Source organism: Cetorhinus maximus, chromosome 2 (genome assembly GCF_964194155.1).
Source record: "Cetorhinus maximus chromosome 2, sCetMax3.hap1.1, whole genome shotgun sequence".
Classification (NCBI taxonomy): Eukaryota; Metazoa; Chordata; class Chondrichthyes; order Lamniformes; family Cetorhinidae; genus Cetorhinus; species Cetorhinus maximus.
In genome coordinates this window covers 185813970-185826529 of record NC_135880.1, presented here as the reverse complement: position 1 = coordinate 185826529, position 12560 = coordinate 185813970, and the positions used below count along the sequence as shown (strand labels likewise).

General features: G+C 43.0%; 1 protein-coding gene across 1 annotated transcript in view; it reads right to left on the bottom strand.

The window, feature by feature from the left end:
* Positions 1-254: 254 nt before the first annotated feature.
* Positions 255-12560, bottom strand: part of LOC144668538 (isobutyryl-CoA dehydrogenase, mitochondrial-like) — a 70506-nt gene continuing 58200 nt past the window's right edge. The window contains 3 exon segments of the mRNA XM_078530675.1: positions 255-714; positions 2958-3060; positions 5188-5340. Of these exon segments, the coding sequence (XP_078386801.1) occupies positions 662-714; positions 2958-3060; positions 5188-5340 (309 nt within the window). The 3' untranslated portion in view covers positions 255-661.

Here is a 12560-nt window from a genome sequence, read left to right as displayed (position 1 = left end):
GTCCAGCTAAGAGGGGTCAGCTGAGTCATGCGTGACTCTTTAATGTGCTAATCCATTTTATTCAATGTATGTTTAAAATAAAACAGATGGGCAATTTTTACATCTTCTGATGAGACTGGAACTTCCTGACCTGCTTTCATCTCACAACATACACAGCTGGTTGAAACAGCCAGGACTGTGAAACAGTGCTTATGCCTCAGAATTGACATCTGCAGGTAGCTTAACCAATTATGAAACAAAATAAGACTTATGTATCAGGATGTTTATACAATAGTTTAATGATATCTATGGCTGTAGCTGACAGAGTTTCTTGCCAAAACTTTCCCAAAATGGCTAATATTCCACAGGATTCCAGGATTCAGTTTCCAGCTGGGATCTTGGGTTACAGCCGAGTTAGTGGTCAGCCTCGCTGTTGCCACAGTGAACGGTGAAACACTGAGGATTTGTTCATGGTTGAAGTGTTTCTGCCGTGTTGCTACACGTGGGTTTGCAACCATATAAGATTCATACCAGTTACAAGTCCAAGAAAAAATTAAACAGAAGAAAACTATTGCATTTTACTGGTCAGTTACAATGGAGTGTAGAAACAGTCTTTCCATGAAACATAATCAACAAAATGAATTGTTTCTCCCGTGCAGAGCTGTGCTAATGCACAACAAAATTAGTCATTGAGCAGGTTCTTTGAGATAAGCATTCGCATCACTTCATTGGTTCCTACAGGAAATAAAGATATCACGTTATTTCTTCACACAGAAACACCAGGATTTTCCGCTCCCACTTGCAGCAGGCGTCACAGTGGGCGTGAGGGAAAAAGATCAGGGGATAGCAAAAATCGGTTATAAGAAAAAGGATATACTTGTATTAGAAGCAGTTCAGAGAAGGTTCACCCGATTCAGCCCTGGGATGAAGGGCTTATCTTAAGGAAGATTGAACAGGTTGGACTTATACCCATTGGAGCTTAGAAGAATGAGAGGAGATCTTATAGAAACATATAAGATCCTGAGAGGGTTTGATAGGGTGGATTCTGGGAGAATGTTTTCTCTTGTTGGGGAGACTAGAACTGGAGGACACAGTTTAAGACAGAGATGAGGAATTTTTTGTCGCAGAGGGTCATTAGCCGTTGGAATTCTCTTCCCCAGAAAGCAGTGGAGGCTGGGTCATTGGATTTATTCAAGGCTCTGTGTTAGATAGTTTTTTGATAGACAAGGGTTATGGGGGGCAGAAAGGAAGCTGGAGTTGAAACCACAACCATGAGCTTATCAAATGGCAGATCAGGCTCAAAGGGCCAAATGGCCTAATTTGTTCCTAAGTCCTATGTCGCTATGAAACTCAGAAATACTGTAATCAAAGGAGGCAATAGTAAAAACTTCAGGTGGGCACAGCCAGACTGGTGAATGGGGAAGACATGTGGCAGATAGATCTTAATGCAGATAAGTTTGAAGCTATAGATTTTGGTGGGAAGAATGAAGGCAGGCAATTTAAACTAAATGATACAATTTTAAAGGGGGTGTGGAATGAGGTGTCCACAGTTTCAGCTGGCAGAAAGGTCAGAAACTAGATTTAAGATGATGGACAAAAGAACCAGAAGTGATACAATAAAACATTTTGTTTTCCAGTGAGTTATGATCTGGAATGCATGGTCTGCAACTCCATGTTTGAAATCCCTCCAATCAGGAGGGATGGCTCCTGTCACTGTACCAAAACAACTCTTCCAAAGTCACAAATGACATTGCCTTTGTCACAGTTACAAAGAAACTTTCTCCCCTTGTCCTTCTCGACCTGTCTGCAGGCTTTGAATGATTGACCACACCATCCTCCTCCAATACCTTTCCAATGTTGTCCAACTAGGTGAGACTGCTCTCACGTGGCCCCATTCTTATCTATCTGATTGTAGCCAGAGAATCACTTGAAATTGCTTCTCTTCTTGTTCCCGCACCGTTACCTCTGGTCTATCCCAAGGAACTATCCTTGGTCCCCTCCTATTTCTCATCTACTTGCTGCCCCTCGGCAACATCATCCAAAGACATTAGTTTTCACATGTACATTGGTGACATCCAGCTCTACCTCATCACCAGCTGTCTCTACTCACCCATTACTGCTAAATTATCTGACGTTCAATACCGGTTGAGCAGACATTTTCTTCAATTAAAAATAGGGAACGCTGAAGCCATTGTACTGGATGAGCATATACGTGTCATCACTAAGACTTCCTAATACCACCTCTGTAACTGCCTGACTTTACTCCTGTCTCAGATCATCTGCTGCTAAAACCCTCATTCATGCCTTCATGAACTCTAGATTCGGCTATTCAAAAGCACTCCTAGCTGGTCTCCCACATTCAACCACCATAAACATAAGGTCAATAAAAACTCTGCTGCCTGTGACTTAACTCTCAGCAAGCACCATTCCCCTATCACCACTGTGCTCACTGACTTACATTAGCTCCTGGTCAAGCAAACAATTTGATTTTAAAATTCCCATCCTTGTTTTCAAATCCCTCCATGGCCTCACCCCTCCCTATCTCTGTAATCTCCTCCAGCCCCATAACATTCCAAGATATGTGTTCTTCTAATTATGGCCTTTGTGCACCTCCAATTTTAATTGCACCACCATCGGTGGCCATGCCTTCAGTTGCCTAGGCTCCAAGCTCTGGGATACCCTCCGTACTCTCCTCCACCCCTCTACCTCGATTTCCTCCTTTAAGGCACTTCTTAAAACCTACCTGAGCTTTTGGTCATCTGACCTAGTATCTCCTTTTGTGGTTTGGTGTTATAATTTGCTCCATAATGTTCCTGTGAAGTGCCCTGGGATGTTTCATCACTTTAAAGGTGCTATATAAATGTAAATTGTTGTTTGCAGGGGAACTGCATAGCTCTTTCAAAGAGCCTGCACAGGCACAATGGGCCAAAGGGCCTTTTGTGTGCTGTATCATTCTATAAATGGTATTAAAAACTTACCCTCTAGGATCTGATGCACCCTGATATCTCGAACAAACTGCTGTACAGCATAGTCCTTTAGATAGCCATAACCACCATGCATCTGTAGCGCCTGATTACAGATCTGTTTGAGAGACAGAGTTCATTTTATAGATTTCCTGGTCAGTCAGTTTTCTTCCTGAAGATCTATTTTTGTGCATACTGTTTATGTTTAGTGAAGATGCAGCACCTTGAGATGTCTGGACATAAAGAAATCGCTTCTTTTCAGTCAATTTTGTAAAGAACATATTTTTATTTTTTCTTGGTCTGTGGCTTTAAAAACTACCATGACTCAGTTTAAAAGAGATGTTCACTAAAGCAGGAGGAAAGTCTACAATGTTGCTACCTCCTGGAACAGTGTGTGCTAGGTTGGACAGTATGGTGCTGGAAAGGAGACTTGGTTTAAGAGGGAACTGCCTAGCGACAGCGTTTTGATTGGCTCCTGATCAAGTGGCCAGGTTTTGTGTGTCTTATGTGTGTGTATGTGTGTGTTTATGTATAGGGGTTTAAGGAGTAGAGTTAAAGTTATAGAGTTAAAAGTTAGCAGTTCATATGTCTTTTTTTGCCACTGGTTACAATTTGTTTAATAAACAGTTATTTACTTGTTAAGTTTACAAACCTGGTGCTTGTATTATTTTAGCCTAAATTAAACAATTAGGTAGAATTGGGGCAATTTGATGGTCTGATTAAACTTTTCACATTTTTCATGGCTCGGGAGCAGTGGAGCTTGACATTACAGCGCAGTATCCTCAGTGAGTCGTGACACTTTAGACAAAAATGCTATGTGTCTGTTGAGACATTAAGATAATGCAAGTAAACATTTTAAATAACAATTTCTAAAATAAATAGACAATAGAGAAATGTGATTAAAGTTCATCTCCCAACCTATGGAAGACCAAATTATGGACTTAATTTCAGTGAGGCCTGACTGGTACCTTGTTGGCTATCTCTGGCTCAGCTGATAGCCCTGGCAATGCAATATCCAAAGTCTAGTTAATATTAGTTTCAGTTTGTGCTCAATAAAGTGTCTTGCTGTGGTGGAACACTGAAGCTTCAGGGAATAGATGGAGCACATTGGAAGTGTTGGGACTTCCTCACCTTCTCTCAACATTTTGATGCCTGTACATGTATATTCATCTGCACCAGGCTGTTTGGCTTCATCAAAACAAACTTTAAATTTCCATTCTGCACCAGACGGAAGCCTTAAGGAGGAGCAGAATGGCTGTTAATTGGCAGTGAATGGGTCTTTTGTTCTCTCCACCCAATCCCGATAACATTGGCTCTTTGATTGCTTCTGCAATGAGTCCTGACTCCCCAGTTTTGAAAATCTGGCCGTGTGTGTAGTGAAGCTTATCTACATGGCTGTGGCCTTTCTAGTTGTGTGCTAACTGGACTATATTCCTACAATAGCAAAAATACCTGGAAAAACTCAGCAGGTCTGACAGCATCTGCGGAGAGGGATACAGTTAACGTTTCAAGTCCGAATGACTCTTCATCAGAACTCATTCGGACTCGAAACGTTAACTGTATCCCTCTCCACAGATGCTGTCAAATCTGCTGAGTTTTTCCAGGTATTTTTGTTCTTGTTCTAGATTTCCAGCATCCACAGTATTTTGCTTTTATACTCCTACAATGTTTGACCAATGCTTAACAAATAACTTTTCCTAATGAAATGAATCTATAACCAACCAAGTTTACAGCTCAGAAGGTGGCCCATTGTCACTGTGTTCAGACATGTCTCTTTTTTCAACAATACTGTGCTTTCTCTTTCTTTGGCATTCCAAAATGAATCCCACTGTACTATGTTCTCCTCAGAGCTCTTTACTTCAAATAATTGTCCAATTTTCCCCTAAAAGATGGTCTGGTCTATGTCTTCAATGCTCCCTGTTGCAAAGCATTCCAAGCTCCAACAGCCCTTGGTATAAAGAAATTTCTTCTAACCCCTTTCCTCACTTACAATGACAATTTAAAATTAATAACCCAACATCACTGACTCCCCAACCACAGAAAGCAGTCTTTCCTGCTAATCTTACTGAACTCTTCAGAATTCTAAATGTATCTCTGGAACATAAAAGGAGCAAGTACAAGGCTGGTGCAGTTCTGAAGCCTGGAGTCACCTTATGTATTCAGACTGTGCAACCAGCACCATTGTTTAACCCTCTGCTCCTTTGTTACTCTGACTGGAAGAGTTAACAAGATACTCACGACTTACTGTAAAACATTCATCAGTTGCAAAGAGTTTGGCCATTGCACATAGGGCTACTGCATCCTGCCGACCCTCCTGGAGTGCTGCAGCGGCATTGCGCACCATCAAACGAGATGCCACCAGTCCAGTTGCCATTTCAGCCAGTTTAAACTGCAGATACTGCAAGAAGCACACAGCAAAGCTGAGCATCAGTGCAAATCACACAATGAACTACAAACTGTGCTAACACCAGTGAATTCCCAGCACACTGCACTCCCAGGGATACTTTGTTCCCCATTGGTAGTGGCGGTAGTGTTGGTGGTTGAAAGTGGGAGAATGGGGGAGGGTATCCCATCATGCTCCCTGGAGGTGCCATTTATGCTTTTTTCATTTATGGTCTTGAAGTCACTGATCTGGATGGGATGCATCTTAAGTTGCTGGAGGTAGTGGAGCCTGACCACAATTCATCAATTTACCTTAGAAACTGTGGATGGGAATGTTCAGTTCCAGAGGACTGGAGAATTGCAAACATTCTAACCTGTTCAAAAACAAAAACGGAAGCGGAATGGGTCAAACCCAGCAGTGATAGCCCAGTCAACCTAATGTTGGTGATGAGGAAACTTTCAAAGACAATAATCTGGGGAAAAAAATTATTAGCATTTTGTCAAAGGCAAATTGTGTTGACTAGCTTGATTGAGTCCTTTGGTGAAGCACAAGCTGCCCCTGTCCTCCTATTTGGTGGAGGTCATGGGTTTGGGAGGTACTGTCGAAGGAGCCTTGCCAAGTTGCTGCAGTGCATTTTTTAGATGACACATGCTGCTACCATGTGGTGGAGGGACAGCTCTCTCAATTCTGGCCCAAGAACTTTGCAGGGTTGACTGGGCAGCATGCATTTATCATATTTGATGCCTAAATCAGCACGGCGAGGCCTGTCCTGCTTTATTTTTACTTGGTTTTTTCAGAGCAATTTGATGCAACTTTCTAGGGCGTTTTTGAGGGCAGTTAAGAGTCAGCCATACTGCAGTGGATCTGGAGTCACATGGAAGTCTCACCAGGTAAGGGTGGCAGATTTCCTTCCTTGGAAGACATTGACTCAGTGACTCTTTATGACAATCCAGCAGTTTCAATGACATTACAGACACTGATTCCCAGATGTTCCTGACTTAATTAATGAACTTAGTTAACTGAATCTGAACTCCCCCAGCTGTCTCTGTAGCAGAATTCCAGGCTTCTGCAGTACTAGTCCAGGAATATTACAACTACACTATTATCCCTAATCTACAACTCCTTATCACAGAATTGCACAGAGAGCTAGGCCCTTCAATCTGCCTCTTGTCGGCCAAGTGCTTTCATACTGAATCACCACATGAGCTCAGGGGGTCACTCAACTTATCCTCACCACTTCCTCCCTCCCTCATTTGAAGGACTAGGATTTTGGCTGTTTGGTAATCTGATAGCATTTAACAGAAATGGTTTTATTGTATTGATTTTAAACTCTTATCATTGGGATACTCCATGAGTATCCCATTCAATTTTGATTTGGTTACTTTGGAATGACTTGGACTCCCTGTCTTTAGCCTAACATTTATCATAGGGAAAGTGCTAGAACCCATTATTAATGAGGTTATAGCAGGATACTTAGAAAATCACAATGTGATCAGGTAGAGCTAACATGGCTTTGTGAAGAGGAAATTGTGTTCAACTAATCTACTGGAGTATTTTGACGAAGTAAAATTCAAGGTAGATAAAGGGGAGCCAGTAGATGTGGTGCACTTGGATTTCCAAAAGGCATTTGATGAGATGCCACATCAAAGGTTACCATATGATTACATGGTGTAGGGGGCAACATATTAGCATGGATGAAGGATTCGTTAGCTAACAGAAAGCAGAAAGTATGATAAATGGATATTTTGCAGATTGGCAAACTGTAACTAGTGGAGTGCCACAGGGATCAATGCAGGGTCCTCAACGATTTACAATCTATATCAATGGCTTGGATGAAGGGAACGAATGTATGGTAGCTAAATTTGACACCAAGATAGGTAGGAAAGTAAGTTGTCAAGAGGAGGTAGAGAGTTTTCAAAGGGATATAGATAGGTTAAGTGAGAGGCCAAATATTTGGCAGGTGGGAGTATAACTTGGGTAAATGCAAACTTGTTCATTTTGGCAGGAATAGAAAAGTAGTATACTATTTAAATGAAGAGAGGTTGCAAAACTGGGTGGTAGAGAGGGATCTGGGCGTCCCAATAAATGAATTGCTAAGTTAACATGCAGGTACAGTAAGTGATTAGGCAGGCAAATGAAATGTTGGCATTTATTGCAAGAGGAATGGAATATAAAAGTGGGGAAGTTTTATTGTAGCTGTACAGAGCCTTGGTAAGACCACATCAGGAGTGCTGTGTGCAGTTTTGGGCTCCATAATTGAAAAAAAAGATATAATTACTTTAGAAACAGTTCAGAGGAGGTCACTCGACTCATTGTGGATGAGTTGGTTGGGGTTGTGGATGGGGTGCTAATCGAGCGGGCTGTTTTCTCCTGGATGATTTCAAGCTTCCTGAGTGTTGCGGAAGCTGCACTCATTCAGGCAAGTGGAGAGTATTCCATCATACTCCTGACTCGTGCCTTGTAGATGGTGGACAGGCTTTGGGGAGTCAGGAGGTGAGTTACTCGTCGCAGGGTCCCTAGCCTCTAACCTTCTCTTGTAGCCACAGCATTTATATGGCTAGTCCAGTTCAATTTCTGGTCAATGGTAAACCCCAGGATGTTGATAGTGGGGTATTCTGTGATGCTAATGCCATTGAATGTTAAGGGGTTTCAGTCAGATTCTCTCTTGTTGGAGATGGTCATAGCCTGGCACTTGTGTGGCATGAATGTTATTTGCCACTTGTCAGCCCAAGTCTGGATACTGTCCAAGTCTTGCTGCATTTGGACATGGACTGCTTCACTATCTGTGGAGTCGCAAATGGTGCTGAACATTGTGCAATCAACAGCGAACATCCCCACTTCTGACCTTATGAAGGAAGGAAGGTCATTGATGGAGCAACAGAAGATGGTTGGGCCGAGGATACTACCCTGAGGAACTTTTTGCAGTGACGTCCTGGAAATGAGATGATTGACCTCCAACAACCACTACCATCTTCCAATGTGCTAGGTATGAGTCCAACCAGCGGAGAGGTTTCCCCCTGGTTCCCATTGACTCCAGTTTTGCTAGGTCTCCTTGATGCCACACTCGGTCAAATGCTGCCTTGATGTCAAGGGCAGTCACTCTCACCTCTTGAGTTCAGCTCTTTCGTCCATGTTTGAACCAAGTCTGTAATGAGGTCAGGAACTGAGTGGCCCTGGTGGAATCAAAACTGGGCATCAGTGAACAGATTATTGCTAAGCAAGTGTTGCTAGATAGCACTGTTAATGATCCATTTATTGATGGTGGGGCGGTAATTGGCTGGGTTGGATTTGTCCTGCTTTTTGTGTACAGGACATACCTGGGCAATTTTCCACATTGCCAGGTAAATGCCAGTGTTGTAGATATACTGGAACAGCCTGGCTAGGGGCGTGGCAAGTTCTTGGGCACAAGTCTTCAGTACTATTGCCGGAATGTTGTCAGGGCCTTTGCCACATTCAGTGCCTTCAGCCATTTCTTGATATCACGTGGAGTGAATCGAATTGGCTGACATCTGGCATCTGTGATGCTGGGGACCTCCGGAGGAGGCTGAGATGGATCATCCACTTGGCACTTCTGGCTGAAGATTGTTGCGAATGCTTCATCCTTATCTGATAAGGAAGATATATCAGATAGTAGTATTATCTTCCTTTGTGCTGTTATGACCCAAACAAGGAAAAGTTTCCCGCCCCGATTCCCATTGGCTCCAGTTTTGCTAGGGCTCCTTGATGCCACACTAGGTCAAATGCTGCCTTGATGTCAAGTGCAGTCACTCTCACCTCACCTCAGGAGTTCAGCTCTTTTGTCCATGTTTGAATCAAGAATATAATGAAGTAGAATACTTGGAGAGTTGGATAGAATTAGAACAAGCAATAGATAGGGTTAGGGTAAGAGGGAAAGTAAAAAAGCCTAAATCAGGATTAATGTGCATATATGTGAATGCACAGAGTGTGATTAATAAGATTGGTGAACTGCAGGCACAGGTTGACAGATGGAATTATGATATTATTGCTATAACAGAGACCTGGCTCAAAGAAGGGCAGGACTGGGCATTAAATTTCCTGGATACATGGTGTTTAGGGAAGACAGGAAAGGAAGAAAAGGTGGGGAAATGGCAGTTGATTAAAGATGGCATTATAGTATTGGAGAGAGAAGATGTTCCAGAAGGGTCAAGGGCGGAATCTCTCTGGTTAGAGGGAAGGAATGAAAAAGGTGCAATAACATTGATCGGTATAGTATATAGACCACCAACTAGTGGAAAGGATTAAGATAAACAAATTTGTAAAGAAATTAGAGAGGTGCAGGAATTATAGAGTAATTATAATGGGGGGACTTCAATTATCCAAATATAGACTGGGATTGGAATAGTGCAAAGGGACAAGAGGGGCATGAGTTCCTGGAAAACGTTCAAGATAATTTCCTGCAGCAGTATGTTGCCGGTCCAACGAGAGGGAAGGCACTGTTGGGCCTGGTTCTAGGGAATGAGTTGGCCCAAGGGGATCAAATATCAGTGGGAGAGCATTTAGGGGACAGTGGCCATTGTATCATAAGGTTTTGGTTGGCCATGGAAAAGGACAAGGAACAATCTACAGCAGTGATAATTAATTGGGGGTAAGTCAACTTCGATGGGATGAGAATGCATGAGTCGTGTGATTTGGAATCAAATATTGGCAGAAAAGACGGTGGCCAAACAATGGGCTACTTCAAAGAAAAAGTATTGCAGGCATTGTCTAGGTATATTCCCTTGAAGGGGAAAGGTAGGATAAATAAATCCAGAGTGTCCTGGAGGACAAGAGAGATAGAGGTGAAGATGCAAAGGAAGAAGTTCATGTACGACAGATGTCAGGTAGAAAATACAATGGAGAATCAGGCAGAGGGGAAGTGAAAAAGCTAATAAGAAAAGCAAGGGGAGAGCATGAAGAGCAGCTAATATAATAAGGAATCTCGAGATCTTCTTTAAGCATGTAAACAATAAAAGGGTGGTAAAAAGGAAGAGTAGGGCCAATTAGGGATAAAAAAGAGGACCTGTACATGGAGGCAGGAGAAATAGTGGAGGTATTAAATGAATACATCGCATCTGTCTTTACAAAGGAAGAAGATGCTAGCCAGACTGAGGTGAGAGAGGAAGTAACTGCTACACTAGAAGAATTTACAATTGAGAAGGAAGAGGTTTTAGAAAGGCTATCTTTAGTTAAAATTGATAAGGTACCAATGCCGGATGAGATGCATCCAAGGGTACTGAGAGAAGCGAGAGTGGAAATTGCAGAGGCACTAGTGATAATCTTCCAGTCTTCCTTAACACAGGGATGGTGTCAGAGGACTGGAGAATTGCAAATGTTACACCCTGCTCAAAAATGGGTGCATGGATAAAGCCAGCAACTACAGACCAGTCACTTTGACTTGAGTGGTAGGGAAACTAGAGTTTAGGACCAAATCAGTCACTTAGACAAGTGCAGGATAGTTCAAAAGGCATTTGATACAGTGTCATACAACAGATTTGTGAGCAAGATTCTAGGTCATGGAATAAAAGGGAAAGTAGGCACGTGGATAAGAAACTGGCTGAGTGACAGAAAACAGAGTAGTGGTTAATGGATGTCTTTCAGATTGGAGGAATGTTTGTAGTGGAGTTCCCAGGGGTCAGTGTTGGGACCCTTGCTCTTTCTGATATTTATTAATGACCTAGACTGCAGCGTTCAGGACATGATTTCAAAATTTGCATATGATACGAAGATTGGAAACATTGTCAACTGTGATGAGCATAGTTTTGAAATACAAAAGGACATAGACATGTTGGTGGAATGGACAGAAAAGTGGCAGATGAAGTTCAATACAGAAAGCGAGAGGTGATTCATTTTGGCAGGAAGAATATGGACAGACAGTATAAAGTAAAGGGAGAGCCTCTAAAGGAGGTGCAGGAACAGAGGGACCATGGTGTAAATCTACAGGAGTCATTGAAGATGGCAGGGCAAGTTGGGAGAGCAGTTAATAAGCATGTAGGATCTTAGGCTTTATTAATAGGGGCATTGAGTACAAGAGTAAGGAGGTCATTTAAAAAAATTAATTCATGGGATGTGGGTGTCGCTGGCTAGGCCAGCATTTATTGCCCATCCCTAACTGACCTTGAGAAGATGGTGGTGAGCTGCTCTCATGAACCGTTACAGTCCATGTGGTGTAGGTACACCCAAAGTACTATCAGGGAGGGAGTTCCAGGATTTTGACCCAATGACAGCGAAGGGACAGTGATATATTTCCAAGTCGGGATGGTGTATGGCTTAGAGGGGAACTTCCAGGTGGTGACGTTCCCATGTGTCTGCTGCCCTTCTCTTTCTAGATGGTAGTGGTTGTGGGTTTGGAAGGTGCTGTCTAAGGAGCCTTTGTGAGTTCCCGCATCATCTAAATAGTGCACACTGCTGCCACTGTGCGTTGGTGGTGGACGGGGTGAATGTTTGTGGATGGGGTGCCAATAAAGCGGGCTGCTTTGTCCTAGATGGTGTCAAGCTTCTCGAGTGTTGTTGGGGCTGCATTCATCCAGGCAAGAAGAGAGTATTCCATCACACTCCTGACTTGCGCCTTGTAGATGGTAGACAGGCTTTGGGGAGTCAGGGGGTGAGTTACTTGCCGCAGGATTCCTAGCCTCTGATCTACTCTTGTAGCCACATTATTTATATGGCTAGTCCAGTTCAGCTTCTGGTCAATGGTAACCCCAAGGATGTTGATAATGGGGGATTCAGTGACAGTAATGCCACTGAATGTCAAGGGGCGATGGTTAGATTCTCTCTTGTTGGAGATGGTCATTGCCTGGCACTTGTGTGGCCCGAATGTTACTTGTCACTTGTCAGCCCAAGCCTGGATATTGTCCAGGTCTTGCTGCATTTGGGCATGGACTGCTTTAGTAGCTGAGGAGCTGCAAATGGTGCTGAATATTGCCCAATCATCAGCGAACATCCCTACTTCTGACCTTATGACGGAAGACACAGGCACGATGGGATGATTGGCCTCTTTCTGCGCCATAACTTTTCTATGGTTCTAGGGAAGGAAAGTAATTGACGAAGCAGCTGAAGATGGTTGGGCCTAGGGCACTACCCTGAGGCCTTGATATCAAGGGCAGTCACTCTCCCCTCACCTGTATAAGGCCTCATCTGGAGTACTGCTTCCAGTTATGGGTGCCATACTTGAGGAAAGGTTTGAAATCATTGGAATGAGTACAGAGGAGATTCACAAGAATGATTCCATGGATGAA